The sequence below is a fragment of the Grampus griseus genome, assembly GCF_964374135.1.
Source record: "Grampus griseus genome assembly, chromosome: 14".
Taxonomy (NCBI): domain Eukaryota; kingdom Metazoa; phylum Chordata; class Mammalia; order Artiodactyla; family Delphinidae; genus Grampus; species Grampus griseus.
Genome location: NC_139008.1, coordinates 7,010,765 through 7,030,682, shown reverse-complemented (window position 1 = coordinate 7,030,682; position 19,918 = coordinate 7,010,765). Strand labels below are relative to the sequence as shown.

At 58.4% G+C, this 19,918-nt stretch overlaps 1 protein-coding gene across 1 annotated transcript; it reads left to right on the top strand.

Annotated features, from left to right (window-relative positions):
• The first annotated feature begins 1,213 nt into the window (after positions 1-1,213).
• Positions 1,214-17,654, top strand: EPHB4 (EPH receptor B4). Its single transcript, XM_082671599.1, has 17 exons — positions 1,214-1,405; positions 4,099-4,169; positions 4,390-4,677; positions 5,372-5,768; positions 6,759-6,914; positions 7,098-7,430; positions 8,007-8,131; positions 8,641-8,806; positions 10,304-10,406; positions 10,602-10,666; positions 10,774-10,887; positions 11,022-11,269; positions 13,866-14,081; positions 14,392-14,541; positions 14,970-15,163; positions 15,357-15,512; positions 16,612-17,654. Exons 1-17 carry the CDS (start codon positions 1,354-1,356, stop codon positions 16,739-16,741), a joined length of 2,964 nt encoding a protein of 987 aa, XP_082527725.1. The 5' UTR covers positions 1,214-1,353; the 3' UTR covers positions 16,742-17,654.
• Positions 17,655-19,918: the final 2,264 nt, after the last annotated feature.

The window sequence follows — 19,918 nt, the reverse complement described above, 5'->3', positions numbered from 1 at the left end:
TTGGTAGGGGGTGGATGGCGACGAGAGGAAAGGCCCTCCCAGCCATGCCGAGGGCCCCCAGGAGCCCGACAGGAAACAGCCTTAGGAAAGACAGACAGCAGCAGCCCCGGCCCGAGCCCCAGGGGTCAGGACTGAGGGTGTCGCGGAGCCCTCCTAATCGCGACGGAGAGAGTGTGGACCATGATCTGGGAATCCGTCTGGGCCCCTCACTCTCTCGGACCCAACTACCTTTTACTTACCCTTGCTTCCTGGGTTTTCTACACTCCCCATCTCAACCCAGGTGCCCCTCTTCCTCTGCACATTTTTCAGCGCTGCGTTGCGCGCACAGTAGGTCCCCAATACTTAATGTTTGTTGAATGATTGTGTGAACGTTCGCTCCAGGCGTATCTAAGCTGAGACCTCTGCCTTGGGGCCCGCTGGGCCACCCTCCATCTTTAAAATTTTCCCCCAAACACGGTCCCCTGCGCCAACCAGGGGGTGGTGGGAATCCGAAGTCCGCAGGAAGATCGGATAGGGCTTCGAGCGTGCGGCCCTCCATGCTGCGGGGTGTGTTTCTCTGCTCCCTGGTGTCTGCCGGGCTCGGACCTGACCCGGGGGTCCCTGGGCTCCGGCCCCGACACGCGCGGTCCGGATCAGGGGCGCACGGCCACGGGGCAGGTCTGGGCGGTCCCCGGGCTCCGCACCCGCCGCCCCTCCCCCTTCTCCAAACTTTCTCCCAACTTCCCGACCTGCTCAGCTCGACGCCCCGCTCCGCTTCCCTCATGAATTATTCAGCAGCGCGCGCTCCAATCAGCACGCCCCGGCCCCCTCGCCTCGCCTGGGCTGGGGGGTAACTCCCCCCGCCCCCCGCGCGCCCGGCCCTCCCCGGCCAGGCGCCGCCCGGCCCAGCCCCGGCCTGCTCGGCCCAGCGCCGCAGTCCCCTCCCTCCCGCTCCCGTCCCCGCTCCGCTCCCACCCTCCCTGCCGACGCGGAGCGCACTCGGCCCGGCGGCGCGAGCAGCGCCACTCCAGGGAGGGGGGGAGAGCGCGAGCGGCCGGCCCACCCCCAGCCACCCGGGGCGGGACCCCGAGGCCCCGGAGGGACCCCGACTCCAGCCACGTCTTGCTCTGCTCGCGCCCGGCGCGGCCGCTGCCAGGACGCCCCCGCCCTCCCGTCTGCGCGCGCGGCTGGGACGCGGGGCCACACCTGGGCGCCGCCACCGGGTGCCCGGCGCGCCCGCATGGGCCCGCGCTGAGGGCCCCGACCGAGTTCAGCGCGGGGAGTCGACGTCCACCCGCTCGGGGGGGGGTTTAGACCTGGGGGGGCTAGGGCCCCCCAAACTCGGATCGGATCCAACCAGAGTGAGGCGGCGCCATGGAGCTCCGGGCTCTGCTCTGCTGGGCTTCGCTTGTAGCCGCTTTAGAAGGTGAGTTTCCTTGGAGTCACCCCGCCATTTCTGGGGCCCCCCGAAGATGGGCCTCGGGGTGGAAGGGCCGACATCTGTCTCCCCCAAACCCGGCACCCCAACAGCGAACACTCCGGACCAATAGTGCTAGCCCGGGAGGGGGGCGGGGAGGAGGCGGCCCAGCGGGGAGTGGAGTTTTCTTTTGTTTGGGAAAGAGATGGAGGCGAGCTCTGTCCCGGGACATGCCCCGGTCCCGGCTCCCCACACTCTTACTCCGGACTCCAGACGCCCTTGGCAGCCTTTCCTTTTCTCTCCAATTTTCTACTCCCATCTTCAAAACTCTTTCCAAAGTTTCTGTCCTCTCCTCCCACCTCTGCCAAACAGGAGGAAACACTTCTGGAGGAACAAGAAGACAAGGCAGAACTTTGTGCTAGCCCATAAAACTACCCCACCCCCCCATTCCGGAGCATTCACACCTTGACCCTACAATTCCACACACCGCCGTGGGGATGGCCACCTTCTGCACTCACACTCCAAACCTCCAAATCTCTCCCAAAGCCACGGCCCCTGCGCCAGGGAGGCCCCTTCCCTGGTTTCCCCAAGCTGCACCCCAGCCCTTTAAATGCTGTCTAGACCCTGCCTCAGTCCCACCAGAGTCCTTTCCTCTAACCCTAGGCCGGCAGAAACTGACCTACACAGCCCTCGTGTCCCCTGAACTCAGCTTAACTGCTGTCTACTTGTCTCTCTTAAACTTCTAATTTTTCTGCATCCCCCCACCCCAGCCAAAATGTTACTTTATCCATGAGTCTCTGCCCTCCCCCCAACCCCTAGAGGGGGAGCCAAGAGCCCTGTAAACCCTCCTCCCATGGCCCTAATCTCCTTTCAATGAGCTGCCTCCTTCCCCTCCTTCACTGCCTGGAATCAAAGGGGTCTCTGGGGAGTGGGCCATGGGGGGCTACTGAGGAGAAGGAATCAAAGGCAGTTAGAAACCCCTCTCCGCCAGGCTGGGCAGTGCTGCTCTGGGCTGGGGATCAAAGGCTGGGTGTGGGGGAAGAGGAGAGACTTGCTGGGCTCGGGGAAAGATGGGGAAAGAACTGTGGGAGAGAAAGGGGAAAGTAAAGCAGGGAGAAAACCCGTCGGGATGATGTGTGGTGAGAGAGAAAGAAAGATGCAAAGAGGAACAGGGAGTAACTTCTAATTTCTATTACCTCAGTGCTTTCTGGGCCCGAGGCCCATGCTGAGTGCTTTATGTTTTCAGGGTTCCAACAACCCTGTGGGTGGGATGTATTGTTGCTCCCATTTTACAGATGAGGAGACTGAGACGAGAGTTCAGTCTTTTATCCAAGGCTCTGTGCCCCAGGGATGGTGAAAGGTGGGAGACAGAAAGCAGAGTGACAGTCAGAAAGAGAAATGGAGGTGGACGGAGAGCGGGAGAGAGAGGTGGGAGGCAAAAGAAGTGACAGATCAAAGAGAGAGGGTGAGAGAAAGTGAGCCGCTCAGAGCGCCCGGGACAGCCTGAAACAGAGACAGTGTATAAATTGGAGACAGGAAAACACTATCCAGTCTGGAACAATGGAGGGTGGAGACGGCAGCCTCTATCCGCCCCCTTCCCAGAACCCGGGCATCCTGTCCCCAGCGTGCTGGGCTGTCTCCCGCCATCCATGGGGGCCCAGGCCTCACCCCCAGCTGCCTGGCCGGGGTCCCGCCTGACCCCTTGCCCTCCGTGGACATCACCTGGTCCCTGGGAGGAGGCTGCCCGCCCACCTGCCTTCCCTTCTCTCCTGCAGCTCCCACCAGGGAGGGGGGCCCTGGTCCCAGGTGTGCTGCTGGCTCCCCTGGGGGCCCCCTCTCGGCTCCTCCCAGGGCAGGCCTGCAGCACCCCACCCACAAATCTCCGAGGGGATTCCCCTGCCCTCCCTCCCCCTCCTCAGCCAGGGGCGGGGGGCGGGGGGGGGCTGTGCAGTTTCTCCTAATCCCCACCTTCCGCCAGAGCCGCGCCCCTCTCCTCCCCAGAGAGAGGCCAGAGCAGAGCCAGGTGTGCTCACCCCCCCCGTACACACACCCCTAAAATCTCCTCCCTTTTTCCTTCCCGTAACCAAATCCAGATGTGAGGCCCCTGCACACAGGGGTCCAGGGCAGGAACCCGAGCGTCCCGGCCTCCAGCGCTTCCTCCTCCGAGGGCAGCTAGCTGGTGGGGAGGGAATGGGGGGTCAGGGCTGGGCCTCAGGAGGTCAGCACCACCTTCAAGGATCTGAAGGGCTGGGGTGTTCGGTCTGAAGGGGGTGGGGACGGAGGCAGCGCGTTCTTTGGGTTTGGGAACAGACTGCAGAGGCTGAGGCAGGCCCTGGTGGGAAGGGTGTCCCTGTATCCCACCTCGGGGTCAGGGTCAGGTCTGGGCTCTAGCTTAAGCCCTTTTTGAGCTGTTTGCCTTTTTCCCCTTTCAGCATCTGTGTCCCCCCTTCTCCTCTGGGGCACAGCAGTTCACAGAGGCCTAGATCTGGGAGTCCCGAAGGTCAGCTCCGTGCCTGTCAGCTGTCAGGGGCGGGGCTGGCACTCAGAAAAGAGGCTGGGAATCTGGGCTTGCTGGGGGGGGCAGAGGGCAGGGCTCGCTCCCCTCCTCGGCCTGTCTGTCTGTCTCAGCTCCCAGGGGTCTGGGCTTCCTGGTGTCTCTCCCAAGCGCTTACTGACTCTGTCTGTCTGTCTGTCTGTCTTAGAGACCCTACTGAACACAAAATTGGAAACTGCCGATCTGAAGTGGGTGACATTCCCTCAGGTGGAGGGACAGGTAAGAGCTGGGGCTTGGAGAGAAACCGAGGGAGGGGGTCCACCTGTGCTCCTGCTTCCCAGGCCCCCCCACACACACACACACAGCCGTCGCAGCAGCCGAAGCAGGTACCCTCTGAGCCCTTGCTCTCCAGGGGTCCCCCCGCCCCTCGTGGCTTTATGGCACTGACCTTCACCCACCCACTTAGCAGCCCCCAGGCTGAGCGCCCTTCTCCCCGCAGTGGGAGGAGCTGAGCGGCCTGGACGAGGAGCAGCACAGTGTTCGGACCTACGAGGTGTGTGACGTGCAGCGGGCCCCGGGCCTGGCCCACTGGCTGCGCACGGGCTGGGTGCCCCGCCGGGGCGCCGTGCACGTGTATGCCACGCTGCGCTTCACCATGCTGGAGTGCCTCTCCCTGCCGCGGGCCGGCCGCTCCTGCAAGGAGACCTTCACCGTCTTCTACTTTGAGAGCGACGCGGACACGGCCACGGCCCACACGCCAGCCTGGATGGAGAACCCTTACATCAAGGTACCCAGGTGCCCCAGGCCAAGGTGGGGTCTGGGGCCGGCCTGTGGTCTAGAGGTGCTGGGGGCGAGAAGCAAGAGGCCCAGGTCTGAGGAGGGGAGAGGGTGGCCTGCTGGGCGGGACAGCCGCTCTACTCCGTGTGCTGGGGCCCCCTACACTTCCCCATTCTCTGAGTACACTTCACCCCTTTCCAGCCCCCTGCCTTCGCACCAGCTGATGCCTCACCCTAGAATGCCTTCTCTCTGCCTCTCCCACCCAACTCCTCGCCTTGTAACTTCCGGCTCCGAGGTGCCCCCCGGGACGCCTTTGCTGATGTGCCCTGCCCTGGGGTCCCGCCTGCCGTAGCACTCATCACACTTTTAATTTATCATTAGCTCATCAGCGTTGCCTTCATTTCTGGTTCCTTGGCGTGGAGTCCGGGGCCTGGCACAGAGTGGGTGTTGATAAGTGTCTGTAGGATGAGTGAATGCACAGAAAGGGGGTGCGGGACAGTGGTTGGATGCATCATAGGAGCTCGGCGGGTGTTAATGGACAATGTTGGGGCCTGCAGGAAAGCGTACGTTGGGAACGGTGGAGAGAAGGTTCTGGAACAGGAGGCAGGCAGGTCAGGGAGAGGGTGAGCTGGGAAGAAGACAGTCCAGCGGGGTCCTGGGGGAGTGGAGGACAGCGGCAGTGAGTCTCTTCCCCAACCTGGCAGGTGGACACAGTTGCTGCTGAGCACCTGACCCGGAAGCGCCCCGGGGCCGAGGCCACCGGGAAGGTGAACGTCAAGACGCTGCGTCTGGGCCCGCTCACCAAGGCCGGCTTCTATCTGGCCTTCCAGGACCAGGGCGCCTGCATGGCCCTGCTGTCCCTGCACCTCTTCTATAAGAAGTGCGCCCAGCTGACCGTGAACCTCACCTGCTTCCCGGAGACCGTGCCTCGTGAGCTGGTGGTGCCCGTGGCGGGGAGCTGCGTGGCCGATGCCGTGCCCGCCCCTGGCCCCAGCCCGAGCCTCTACTGCCGGGAGGATGGCCAGTGGGCTGAGCAGCCGGTCACGGGCTGCAGCTGTGCTCCAGGGTTTGAGGCCGCCGAGGGGAATACCAGGTGCCGAGGTGAGGGCCAGCACTTCCCCCACAAAGCTTGCCCGTGTCTGCAGGAGGCCTGGCTGGTACCCTGCTCTTGGATCCGCTTCTTAAATTTCCATTTTAAAAGTTCTTTATTCTCCTGGGCACTCAGTTACTGGAGGGTGTGTTTTCAGGGCCCCCAGCACAGTTCTGAGCTCTCCATCATTTCCACACTCATCCTTCTATCTATGTCCAATTCCTTTCTGGGCTGTGGGACTGTCCTCGGGGCTGGGGGACCTTATTGGACTCAGAGGACAAAGGCTTCACGGTCTGTAGTCTTTTTCGTTATGGTTTTGTCAAATTTACTGGTATTGAATTCTCACGTAGCCTTTTCTCCAGAGCAGAGTTTCTTAACCTGGGTTTTGTAGGTAAAATGTAGGGGAATCTGTGAACTTTGGTGGAAGGGAAAATAAATGACCATTTCTTTGCACTCATCTTTACCTGAAATTGGCCACTCCTCTCACGGAGTGTCAGCCACAGCCCAGCGGTCGAGCAGGACCTGAGACTTGGGCCCCATTCAAATCCTGGGTGTTTTCACAGCCCATTAGAGATGACGCAAGACTGGCAAAATGTTGTTTTTCGCTCATGGTGACTTCAGTATTTCCTCGCCTGTCAGCCTTGCCGCTGTATCTTGTTGGTACAGAAACACACGTTGCTGTGTTGCAAAGTTTCTTCACGTTTCGATCACTGTTTTTAGTTATTTGGTTTGCTTGGTAATCTGTGTATTTTGTGGTGTGCATTTAAAATCATTCCTCGGAGCAGGGGTCTGGGTTTCACCCGGCTGCCGTGGAGCGGCCGGGGGTACACGTCCGGGTTCAGACCCCTGGTCTGGAGGGAGGTCTTCTCTTAGAGGTGCGGTTTCTGAGCTTCTCCCTCCCTGTTCTCCCTTTTGCACCTCGTGCGACTTTAGTAGCTGCCGAATGTCCTTTTTTTGGTCCCCCCCCCCGCTGAATGTCTCTGATGGACGCTTTCTCGCAGCCTGTACTCAGGGCACCTTCAAGCCCCTGTCTGGGGAGGGGTCCTGCCAGCCGTGCCCAGCCAACAGCCACTCCAACACCATTGGCTCGCCCATCTGCCAGTGTCGCATCGGGTACTTCAGGGCCCGCACAGACCCCCGAGGTGCACCCTGTACCAGTAAGTGGCCAGTGACCCCTGGGGTGGACCCCCGACCCCAGTCCCATCCTCCCACACCTTCCTCCTCTTGACACTGGTCTGGTGCCTGGCCAAGACAAGACGTCAGTGTGGCTGCCTGTCTGTCCCACTGCCCGTCCCCTGCCCGTCTGCTCAGCCTCTGCCTGACGTCCTGGTCTCCTGCAGCCCCTCCGTCCGCCCCGAGAAGCGTGGTTCCCCGCCTGAACGGCTCTTCCCTGCGCCTGGAATGGAGTGCCCCCCTCGAGTCGGGAGGCCGAGAGGACCTCACCTATGCGCTCCGGTGCCGGGAGTGCCGCCCCGGCGGCTCCTGCACGCCCTGCGGGGGAGACCTGACCTTCGACCCCGGCCCCCGGGACCTGATGGAGCCCTGGGTGGCCATTCGTGGGTTGCGTCCTGACTTCACCTATACCTTCGAGGTCACCGCCGTGAACGGGGTGTCCTCCTTAGCCAGCGGGCCAGTTCCATTTGAGGCTGTGAATGTCACCACTGACCGTGAGGGTGAGACTGGGGGCTGGGGGCAGGGGGCAGCCTGTGGTCGGATGGGAGAGGCGTTGGTGGGAAAGGCTCGCGAGGGATATGGACAGTCTAAAGGCCTGAGGGGGAAAAGGCAGCAGCTGGGGAGTGGGATCCCCAGGAAATATAGCGGGTCAAGGCCTTTGGGGCAAGAGGCAGAAAGAGAATTAAAAAGATGCAAAAGTGGGGCTTCCCTGGTGGCGCAGTGGTTGAGAGTCCGCCTGACGATGCAGGGGACGCGGGTTCGTGCCCCGGTCCAGGAGGATCCCGCATGCCACGGAGTTGCTGGGCCCGTGGGCCATGGCCGCTGTGCCTGCGCGTCTGGAGCCTGTGCTCCGCAACGGGAGAGGCCACAACAGTGAGAGGCCCGCGTACCGCAAAAAAAAAAAAAAAAAAGATGCAGAGGTGGACTGGAGAGTTCAGGACGGGGCAGAGAGAGCCACAAGGAATTCCGGAAACAGCTGGGGGACCGAGACAAGTGTGGCCAGTAGAGAAGGAGCTGGGAAAGATGAGAGACAGACCTGCCACGATCAAGGGCCCCAAGGCATCTGTCTCTTGCAGTGCCGCCCCCAGTGTCCGACATCAGGGTGACTCGGTCATCACCCAGCAGCTTGAGCCTGGCATGGGCTGTTCCCCGGGCACCCAGCGGGGCAGTGCTGGACTACGAGGTCAAGTATCACGAGAAGGTGAGACCAGGCCCCGCCCCAGGGGTGGGGGTGGGCAGTGGGACCCGCTCCAGGGACCAGGACGCCTGAATTGCAGCCCTCTGCCACGTACTAGCCAAGTGACCTTGTGTCAACCCCTTGGCCTCTCTGAGCTTAATATCCTCATTGTAAAATGCTTAGGATAGGACTTCCCTGGCAGTCCAGTGGTTAAGACTCTGCTTCCACTGCAGGGGGCATGGGTTCGATCCCTGGTCGGGGAACTAAGATCCCGCATGCCACGCGGCGAGGCCCCCCCCACCCCCCAAAAATGCTTAGGATAATGGAACCTATCCCACAGAAGCACTACAAGGATTAAATGATATAATTAATGCAAAACACAAGGCACAGTGCATCCATAAGTGAGCACAAAGGCCGCACCTGCCAGTCAGCAGGACAGAGATGCTAGGGATGCAGGCCCGGGGCGGGGGGAGGCAGAAAGAGCAGTGGAATCTGGGGGCCCTGGCTCACGGCCAGTCCCCTCTCCTGAACAGGGCGCAGAGGGCCCCAGCAGTGTGCGGTTCCTGAAGACATCAGAGAACCGGGCAGAGCTGCGGGGACTGAAGCGGGGAGCCAGCTACCTGGTCCAGGTGCGGGCGCGCTCCGAGGCTGGCTACGGGCCCTTCGGCCAGGAGCACCACAGCCAGACCCAGCTGGACGGTGAGCCCGGGGAGCCGGATGCAGGTGGGGTTGGCTGACCTGACCAGGCGGGAGGCCTTGGCTCTGCCCTCAGGACCCCCAAAGCCACAGCCCCACGCTTCTCTTTCTCTCAACCACGAGGCATTTTGGCATGGGGATAAGATGTAGAAACCAAAAGCAACAGCTGGGTGTGAAGGCCAGCTCAGCGGCTCTCCAGCTATGTGACCTTTAGCAAAAAGTTGACCCCTGAGCCCCAGCTCTCTCATCCAAAAAAATGGAAACATGAGGCCTCTCTCACAGGGCTCCCAGGATTAACTGAGGTGACACTATGATAGATTTTGTATGCTGGCTCAGTGGTTTTCTAAACTTTTGAACTTTTTTAACCATTTTATTGAGATATGACTCATACACCATGATTCACCCATTTAAAATGTGTAATTCATGGGCTCCCCTGGTGGCGCAGTGGTTGAGAATCTGCCTGCCAATGCAGGGGACACGGGTTCGAGTCCTGGTCTGGGATGATCCCACATGCTGCAGAGCAACTAGGCCCGTGAGCCACAACTACTGAGCCTGCGCGTCTGGAGCCTGTGCTCCGCAACAAGAGAGGCTGGGATAGTGAGAGGCCCGCGCACCGCAAGAAAGAGTGGCCCCCGCTTGCCACAACTAGAGAAAGCCCTCGCACAGAAACAAAGACCCAACACAGCCAAAAATATAAATAAATAAATAAAATTTAAAATAAAATGTATAATTCATTGACTTATAATATATTCACAGAGTTGTGCAACCATCACCGCAATTAATTTTAGATCATTTCAGCACCTCAAAAAAGAGATGCTTATAACTCTTCCATTACCTCCCAGCCCCTGGCAAACACTAGTCTACATTTTTTTTTTTTTGGCGGTACGTGGGCCTTTCACTGTTGTGGCCTCTCCCGTTGCGGGACACAGGCTCCGGACGCGCAGGCTCAGCGGCCATGGCTCACGGGCCCAGCCGCTCCGCGGCATGTGGGATCTTCCCGGACCGGGGCACGAACCCGCGTCCCCTGCATCGGCAGGCGGCCTCTCAACCAGTGCGCCACAGGGAAGCCTAGTCTACTTTTTGTGTCTGTAGTTTGCCTGTTCTGGACCTTTCATACAAATGCAGGCACACGATACGGTCTTTTGGGACTGGCTTCTTTTACATGGCATGATGTTTTCAAGGTACATCTGTGTTGTAGAACGTGTCAGGACTTCATTCCGTCTCGTGGCTGAAAAATACTCCATTGAATGGCTGCGGCACATTTTATTTATCCATTCATCCGTTGATGGACATTTGGGTTGTTTCCACTTTTTGGCTACGAACCTTTTCATTTTTAGCCTTTGGAACCTTCTGTTCAAGTGGAACCTTTTGTGGTTTCCAGTATTTATAACAGAACAAAATCAAACCCACCAAGGCTGGGAAACTTCTTTGCTTGCCCTGAGGGACTTGAGGGGAGCCCACGGGCCCGCCGGGTCCCCCTGATCACCAATTCTTCTCCAGAGAACGAGAGCTGGCGGGAGCAGCTGGCCCTGATTGCTGGCACGGCGGTCGTGGGCGCGGTGCTGGTCCTCGTGGTCGTCGTCATCGCTGTCCTTTGCCTCAGGTGAGGGCTCTGGGCACCTGGGGGCCCCTGCGAAGCCCTGTGTAGCTGGCCACCTGCCCTCCTGCTCCAGGGCAAACCTCCCCCGATGTCCCGGGAGCCTGTTTTCACCTGGAACCTTCTCTGATTCCCATCCTTCCCCTCTGGAAACATTGAGATGCGTGACTCAGTTTACCTCTTCTTTCCCATCGGCTACAGGAAGCAGAGCAACGGGAGAGAAGCTGAATACTCAGACAAACACGGACAGTATCTCATTGGGCACGGTGGGTAGGCCCATCCTGGAGGAGACAGGGCTGGGGTGCGAGCTGTGAGCCAGGGACCAGGGCATCTGAATGCAGTGGTGGCTGACAAGCCCCGCGTGATTCCTCAGGTACTAAGGTCTACATTGACCCCTTCACTTACGAAGACCCTAATGAGGCTGTGAGGGAATTTGCCAAAGAGATCGATGTCTCCTATGTCAAGATTGAAGAGGTGATTGGCGCAGGTGAGAGGAAGATGCCTGGGTGCCCGGGTCGGGGGGAGGGGTGGGGAGAGGGACTGCAGGGCCGGACCTGGGGTTGGGGCCGGGGGGGGGGGGGCGCGGGTCAGGAGAGCTGACCCTCGGCCTCCTTCCTGAAGGCGAGTTTGGGGAGGTGTGCCGGGGGCGGCTGAAGGCCCCAGGGAAAAAGGAGAGCTGTGTGGCCATCAAGACCCTGAAGGGCGGCTACACGGAGCGGCAGCGGCGGGAGTTCCTGAGCGAGGCCTCCATCATGGGCCAGTTCGAGCACCCCAACATCATCCGCCTGGAGGGCGTGGTCACCAACAGCGTGCCCGTCATGATTCTCACCGAGTTCATGGAGAACGGCGCCCTGGACTCCTTCCTGAGGGTGAGACCCCCTGCTCCCAGCTTTCCGCGTCCACCCTGTGCTCCCATAGTGCAAGCAAGGAGCTCAGAACCCAGGACAGACAGTGGGTCCTGCGTCACTGCGCCTCTGCCCTTCATTCTCCACCAGGGAAGGTGGAGTCCTGGGATTGGTCTCCCTGTGGAGCTGGCTGACCCTGGGACATGGAGGGGTTGTCATCTGTCCTCGTGACAAATATTTACTGAGCGCCTCGTTGTGTAGCAGCCACTGTACCGGGCCTCGGGGGATAGAGCCGTGACCATCTCTGCTCTTGGAGAGCTGGTGGCGTAATGGGGGAGACTGAAGATTAACAAGTACAAACAAGGTTTTACAAAAAGTAAACATGATTTCAGATGTGAAAAAAATTAAACAGGATCATAGAAATGAGAGAGAAGAGCTCATTTTTGCTACCTTAACAAAACTGCATGAATTTTATTATTTTTTAAACTTTCCTATGCATCTTCTGTAAAAAACCAAAACTTTCTTTTTTTTGGCCGCTTCACGCGGTGTGCGGAATTTCCCTGACCCGGGATTGAAGCCGCTCCCCCTGCAGTGGAAGTGCGGCGTCTTAACCACTGGACCACCAGGGAAGTCCCCAAAACGTTTTTCTACATAACAAAGTAACATTGCGTTTAACAGAATTACAACAATTCCTTGGTATCACCTAATGCCAACTTGATACTCATATTTCTCTAGTTGTCCCCCGAATGTCCCAGCATCCAGTTCAGGATCAATCACTGCACCTGTGGTTTTGTTTTGAGCCTTTTCTACATCCAGGACAGTCCCTTGCTGGGGTTCTGATACACTGAAGGGCTGGGCCACTTGTCCACTTGAATGTCTTATCTTCGGGATTTATCGGATTCTTCCCTGTGGGGTCATCTAGCTTGTTTCTCTGTGTTTCCTGTAAGGGAAGCAATGTCTATTAATGTTGTGCTAAGTTCAAAATTAAACGTCTGTGGCCAGCCTACATCAGGGGGAGCCGTGTACTTCCCGTGGCACCGCATCAGGAGACACAGGCTACCCGGCTGCCAACACGAGGGATGCTGAGGCCTGGAGCACTGCCAGAATGGCCTGACCCTCCCTTGTGGATACGGGAGTCTGTTCCATTGTCCGGTTGCAGGAAAGGGAAGGGGGTCTATCTTAGAAGAGATGACGTTTGGGTAGATGAGAAAGCCGGCCATGAGAAGATGGGGGGAAGCGTGTCGGGGGCAGAGAGTAGCACCCCAGGGTGGGCGGGATCCCAGCCTGTTTGAGAAGCAGAGAGGCCGGTGAAGCTGAACCAGGTCAGCAGAGGAGTGATAGTGGATCACGTTGCGGTTGGCGGCTGGGCCTCGTGACCTTAGAAGTTTGGATGCGATTAGAAGTCTGAGGGGAAGCTTTTCAGCAGGAGAGGGAGGTGATTGAAGGAGATCCCTCTGACGGATGCTGGGGGATAGGAGCCGATGAGAACACTGGCATCATTCAGGCCACGGGGGCTGCAGTGAATGCGCACAAGTGGTTGGTTTGGGGTGCGTTGTGGAGGCACGGTCCGCAGAACTTGCTGATGGACTGTAAGCCGTGGGAGTGGGAGACTCCGAGGTCTCTACCCTGAGCGTCTGGAAGTGAGTCCACCAGCTGAGATGTGAGGCGTGGGGTGGGTGCAGGCTTGGAGGATGGATTCAGAGTTCGGTTTCTGAACTCCGTGTTGCTGGCCCTGGAGGGCTGCCGAGGGTCCCCTGCGTGCTAGCTGGACCCAGAAGGTGGGCTGAGTTAACTGTCCATGACTGGTCGGCTTACCTGGTGAGAGGCAACTCTATAGAGCTCAAGGTCGGGCTTTAGACCTTGGGTTTGGTGCTGTGGTCACTGATCACACCCGATTCCTCACTGTTCTCTTGCATCCTGCATACAGTTGATCCAAGAGGGCCGAGCGAGACTGTGGCAGGTTCAGCACCGACGCACGCATCTCCACCTGTCGAAGGGCGGCTTCAGAGCACGCTCGTAACTGTCAGCGCTCTGTTGCTGTCAAATAAAGAGAACATAGATCAAAGGCATTTGTTGAGTATTTCCTGGATGTAAAGCACTGGATGTAAAGGTTAAATGGAAGAAAATCTTAAAATGTCTCCTTATAATCTAATTACGAGAGACTGAAAGCAAATATTTGAAAGTGGGACAACTGTAAGCATTGTGTCACGATACCATAGTAAGAGCTGAGAGAACTCAGGGTAAAAGAAAGGAGGGAGGGACTTCCCTGGCGGTCCAGTGGTTAAGACTCCGCATTCCCAATGCAGGGAGCCCAGGTTCGATACCTGGTCGGGGAACTAAGATCCCGCATGCACGACCAAAAAATAAAATAAAATAAACCGTCTATAGATTTCAAATAATAAAATTTAAAAATAGAAAATAAATAAAAATAAAGAAATTTTTTTTTTTTTTTTTTTTTTTTTAAAGAAAGGGGGTGGTTTACCTGGGATGTCAGCAGGCCAGTCCTACAGGTGGGTCTGTGAGTTGGGTCTGGGAGGGACAAATACTGTTTAGAACATGGAAGGAAGGGGGAGCGGTGGGTGAGCTGTCCGAACCACGCCCCCGCCATGTCCATCTCCAGCTGAACGACGGCCAGTTCACCGTCATCCAGCTCGTGGGCATGTTACGGGGCATCGCTTCGGGCATGCGGTACCTTGCTGAGATGAGCTACGTCCACCGAGACCTGGCTGCCCGCAACATCTTGGTCAACAGCAACCTCGTCTGCAAGGTTTCAGACTTTGGCCTCTCCCGATTCCTGGAGGAGAACTCTTCTGATCCCACCTACACGAGCTCTCTGGTGAGGCTGGGGCGCAGGCATATGAACTAGGTTCTTAGGGCCAGGTGAGCAGGGCAGGTTGGAAAGTTGGGAGGCTGAGGGCTTGACAGCTCTGGTCCAAGACAGGTTGTAAGAGTAGACTTTGTGGGGGCAGGGGGGGCAGCTTAAGGAACCTGGCTACCGGGTGTCTAGGAAAAGAACAGAGTCGGGGAGCTGGGTGTTTGGGTCCCAGAAAGAAAGGAGGCCTGAGCTGGGGGAAACGCAAAGGTGGGGGGCAGAATGCCTGAGTCCTGTGAGTCCCCCAGCTCACCTTTTCCTCCCCCATCTTTAGGGAGGAAAGATTCCCATCCGATGGACAGCCCCTGAGGCCATTGCATTCCGGAAGTTCACATCTGCCAGTGATGCCTGGAGCTATGGGATTGTGATGTGGGAGGTCATGTCATTTGGGGAACGGCCATACTGGGATATGAGCAATCAGGATGTAAGTGTCCTACCAAGCTTTCCTGGAACGTCCTCTCTCTTGGGATATGGGGCGGTGGGGGGTGGGGGGTGGGGGGGTTGGTTCTCAGAGAGCTCATCACTGCTTGGTCCTTGAGGTGGTGAGGGTGGCGCTGTGAGGAGCTGATCTCTGTATCCAAGGGCTCAATACAGCCTATCTGGTCACAGAAGGACACAGCGATGGAGGGCAGCCTTGGGAAGTTACATGTCTGGATCATAGCTCACGCGCTTCTGGGACGCTGAGCCGCAGCCAGTGGCCTCGGCCCTGGCCGGGAGCACCCCCCAGAACTGCCCTTCTGGGGGTGCTGTAGCAGCCATCCCAGCATCTGTTAAGTCGCCGTTTCCCTGGGGTCCTTTGGCAGCCTTGTTTTCCCTGACGTCCTCACCCAGTGCTTCTACCTGTCATTCCAGGTGATCAATGCCATTGAACAGGACTACCGGTTGCCCCCGCCCCCAGACTGCCCCACCTCCCTGCATCAGCTTATGCTGGACTGTTGGCAGAAAGACCGGAACGCGCGGCCCCGCTTCCCCCAGGTGGTCAGTGCCCTCGACAAGATGATCCGGAACCCTGCCAGCCTCAAAATCGTGGCCCGCGAGAATGGCGGGTGAGGACCCCAGAGGATGGGCCCTCTTTCCTGCACTCTGCCATCCCCTGAGAACCTCGCTTCCCCCTGAGAAGTATCCGTCCCGTTGGTGGTATGTGGGATGGTCCCTGTCCACCTCTCCAGGGCTGGGCTCTACGTCGCCACCCTGACACGGGCTGGTTCTCAGTGTGTCCTCCCCATCCTTGCCTCCCAGGGCCTCGCACCCCCTCCTGGATCAGCGGCAGCCTCACTACTCAGCTTTTGGCTCTGTGGGCGAGTGGCTTCGAGCCATCAAGATGGGAAGATACGAAGAAAGTTTTGCAGCCGCTGGGTTTGGCTCCTTCGAGCTGGTCAGCCAGATCTCCACTGAGTAAGTCGTGGCAGGAGATGGAGGTGGGGGAGTGGTGAGGGCCAAGCAGCCAGGAGGGGTGGTGCCTGGGGACCAGAATCAGGTCCATAGTTTCAGCAGGGGCCTTTGGGGTCAACTCCTGGTGCCAACTCTGTTTTCTAAAGCCCCTCCCCTGCCAAAGCAGTAACAGCTGCAGGGGCTGAGAGCCCCAGGATTCTTCCCGGTCAGCTGTGCGCGCCTCACCCCCTTGCACCATCTCAGCCCGGGGCCATCTCGCTCCCACCTCGCAATCTGTATGTATCTTCGTGCATCTGTCTGCATTCCAGACCCTGCTCTCACATTAACGACGTGTCAACTCTGGATGCTTTCCCACCCATAAAAGGAGAAGGTTGGACTAGGTTTTGGAGAGCCTTTCCAGCTTTAATGTTGAATGGTTTTATGATTCCAACGCCTCCCCAATACTGGTTTTCCCTAGCTGGCCTCTCCCTGGTCCTCCTTTCTGCCTTTCCATTTCTCTCCCAACGACTCTTCTTGCCCCAGGTTTGAATCACAGAAATAGAAGGAATATAAACCCAGACACAGAGGGTCCAGGAGGCCCTCCCTCTCCCTGGAAGGCAGGTCCTGGGCCAGTCTGCCCCACCAGGTCTGGGCATCTCCTCCCTGACTTGCTCTAGCCTCGCCTTGACACGGGTTCCCTGACACGAGCTCTTGCCCTCCATTTCTCACCTCTTCTTTTTTCCTTATCCCCGTCTCCCCGCATCAGGATGGGGCTGGGAGCAGTTTGTTTTTGTCCTCTCCCGCCCCTTCCTCTCCACCCACCCAGCTCTTTCTTTCCTTCTCCTCTCTCTCTCTCTCTCTCTCTCTCTCTCTCTCTCTCTCTCAGCCCGCCCCACCTCCTGCATCTCGACCCCCGCGGGTACCTAGCCCCGCTCCTTACTGCGGCTGCGCAGAACTGTGGAGGCTCCTAAATCCTCCGGAAACTGACTGGCAACTATTGACGTCAGCCCCCTTCCCCGCCGGCCATTCTGATTGGCGGACAGTCCCGAGGCGAGGATGGGGTTTTGGTAGGAGAGCCGCCCGGGAGCCCAGTGGCCTCACCTAGCTGTTCATTCTTCCCCAGGGACCTGCTCCGAATCGGAGTCACTCTGGCAGGGCATCAGAAAAAAATCCTGGCCAGTGTCCAGCACATGAAGTCCCAGGCCAAGCCTGGAGCCTCAGGAGGGTCGGGGGCACCAGCGCCCCAGTACTGACCTGCGCCTCCTCGCCTGGCCCCCCAGCTCTGGAGCGGCAGGGACTCCCACGCTGGGGACACCGCTCCCCTTATTCCCGGGGCAGAATCGGGTGGGGACCCAAGAGGCTCCCATCCCCGGGCCCCACTGGATTGCACTTTGAACCCATGGGGGCGGGGAGCTGGTAATTTGGAGAGAAGGGATTTGGGGATTCGGCCGTACGGGAGTGTAGAAATCAGACCCTCCCCAAGCGGGGAACCCCAAACTGAGGGTGTGGGAGCCCTTCCCTCGGGATTGGGTCTGACCAGAGGAAAAGAAGTGCCCAGAATCTGCCAACATCCCGGGGGGGGTTGGGCACAATCCCCACGGCCTCCCTCCGATCCCCAGTTAGAGCCCCCAGGTGCCCCTCCTCACCTTGAAGGGCAGCGACCCTGCAGACCAAAGAAAAGGGGGGACTAGCCTGCGAGTCGTGAGGCAGGAAGGGGCGGCCTGGCCCAGTGACAAAATCATTGGACTTGGATGTCCCAACCTTGCTGCTGTCTCCACCGAATTCGGTTTTCCCTTGTAAATGCCCCTCCCCCATCTGCTGCCTTCATATTGAAGGTTTTTGAGTTTTAGTTTTTGTTTTCGGTCTTATTTTTCCTTCCCTTTTTTTTTTTTTTTTTATACCGTCCTTGTAACTTTTTGTGTTAGAGGGGACCTGTTTATCGCCTCCTTTGCCCAAGTTGAAACAGGGACCCATCGTTGTGTGTTTCCAGAACAGTGCCTTGGTCACGCCGCAACCCCAGACATTTCCCTGCCCCCCCAAGTACCCCTAAGCTGTGTCCATGAGGGGGTGTGGGGGGCAGTGGTGTTAGAAACAAGAGACAGACACTGGTGCTTGGAGGGGTTCTTAAATTATATTTAAAACAATTGTTTTGTATAAATAAAAGAAAATGGAAAGCGTCCTGGCTCTGGGGATGATTGGGAGTGGGGTGGGTGGAGGGTGGGGACTGGTGTGAAGGAGCTTTTGAGCCAGGCTGAGAGGGGTCGGAGGTCTGGAGACGGGGCTGGGCTCTTGGTTCCCAGCCCCACGGTGTGTTTGAGGTGGTAGGGTGGGGGCAGTGGAAGATGAGTCATCGGCAGCTGCTTCTAACGGCTCCAGACGGCTCTGCCAATAGCCTGGGGCACCTCCGGGATGGGGTTGCCCTCCCTCCCCTGCCCTGGTTCCCTAGCCCTGGCAGGGGGCTTTGTGAGGCAGGGGAGGCCTTGAGCTCGGAGCCCGGCCCTACAGCCCCCTGAAGGGGGGAGGGGGGAATCTGGGGTGGAGGTCCAGTCACATGAAAGAGACAGATGTGGGCCAGATGTTGACAGCTGGGGTTGGTTTAGAGGCAATGTGGGGGAAGTGTCTGCATCGGCTGTGGAGGAGGGGCAGAGGCTGGAGTGGAGGACGTGGACCCCCCACAAGTACACACACACACACACACACACACACACACACACACACACACACACACACACACACACACACACACACACACGTATAGATGCTGCGCTAGGTTGGGAGGACAATTCCCCCTTTCAAGATGCTGCCCAGGCAGGTTCTCCCAGCCTCTTGGGAAGGGAGGGGAAACCACCTGAGTGTCTTCCCCTAACTTCTCCCTCCCAAACAGGAAGATGAGATGAGGGTGGGGGTCAATCCCCCGAAGTCTCTCAGCGTCTTTGGTTTCCCAGCCTGCCCGCCCCAGGAGACAACTGCAGGGGCAGCCCTGGACCGGGTCAGGTTTGTCAAGCTGGTGCAGTCCTGCCATTTCTGCATCTCAGCTGACCCCTGTTGTCGTGTTGGGGTCAGTACAGGACCCCAAATCACAGTCTCTGCCTCTCCCAGCCCAGGAAGCCTCCAGCAGTGATCCTGTCCCCAATTTCCTGCCTCTACAACTGCCTTCGGGATTCCTCCCTCGATGACACGGCCCAGGTGTTGTACCCTAAAAGCGGGTGGATGGGAGTCCGTCCTGCCGATGACAGCGGGGGTCTGGGTCCCCCTACTTCCAGAAAGAGGAAGTCTATCTCGAGGATGCTGGTCCAGGCCACCTCCTTCGCTGCCAACCAGACATCCAGGCTAGATAAGGAGACCTTAGCTGGGTGAGGGGAGGAACCGAGATCAAGGGGGCAGGATATAGATGAAGAACAGAGAGGCAGAGGATCAAAGAGCAGGAGAAGGGAGCTCAGTGCGGGCAGGCATGCCACCGGGAGCCCCGTGATGCCCAGGTTAAAGCACGGCCAGTCCAGTTCCAGAATGCCTGAGCCTTCCTGTCACAAGCTCCAGAGTGTGAGCTGCTCCCCCCAGCTAAGGGGCTGGGTGGCCTGGCCAGGGGCACCCCTCCCTTGGAGCCCGTTCCCCAGCCAGCTTGGGTCCTGCTTCCTTACATGAAGGTGGCTTCTGGGGTCATTTGGAGGACAAGCACAGAATAAGGATTCCTTTCTAGAACCCAGGGTCCTGCCTGTTTTGGCATCCCCTGTCCTTGGGGGTCCCACATCCTGAGCACCCCCGTTGACAACCTTCTTTTTCTTGGAGCCCAAGCAGGATGTCCCACCCCTTCCCCCAGGACCTGCCTGGTGAGAGGCACGAGGCACAGGGGTCAGGGTGGGAATGTTTGCACTTTGGCCTTTGGCTGAGGTGAGCTGCTCACTCCTAATAGGATGGAGCTCCAAACTCCTCCCAAGCCGGCCCTCAGACTCCACCCTCAGTTACCATAGGAACCCCAAGGCCCTTTTGGTCACAGGCCGGCCGGTTCACCCTTTGGAAAAAGCCACATCCCCAGTCCTTAGCCTCTGCCCAGCGCCTTAGTCGCATCGTTAGAAATGGAAAACCTCAGGATCACCTTTCACTACCTGCCGGTGGGGAGCTCTGAGGCCAAGTCCGCCAAGAACAAGGATTCCTGGCGTGAAGTCTTTTCTCCTGTATCCCCGAAGCAGAGGGCCGGTGGCCCACCCTCACGTGGCTTTGTCTAAGGGACAGACAGCCCCTCACCTCCGCAGACCTCTGTTCCCCTCCCCTCTGGACGCTCTGTGGAGCCCCCAGCCCTAGATCCTCACACCCCGTCTCCCTCCTACTTCTCCCCTCAGGACCCCCCTCACAGAGCCTTTCTCCACCAGAATCATGTACAAATTCACGTCTCAAAAATAAATAATTTTATGTCTCCTTCTTCTGTGGACAAC

What these genes read in the sequence shown, in the direction of transcription:
- EPHB4 (XM_082671599.1), top strand. Translation starts at nt 1,354, where the DNA reads ATGGAGCTCCGGGCTCTGCTCTGCTGGGCTTCGCTTGTAGCCGCTTTA. An exon ending in AGGTCAAGTATCACGAGAAG is followed by an intron (nt 8,132 to 8,640) that starts GTGAGACCAGGC and finishes TCTCCTGAACAG; the next exon opens with GGCGCAGAGGGCCCCAGCAG. An exon ending in CCACCTACACGAGCTCTCTG is followed by an intron (nt 14,082 to 14,391) that starts GTGAGGCTGGGG and finishes CCCCATCTTTAG; the next exon opens with GGAGGAAAGATTCCCATCCG.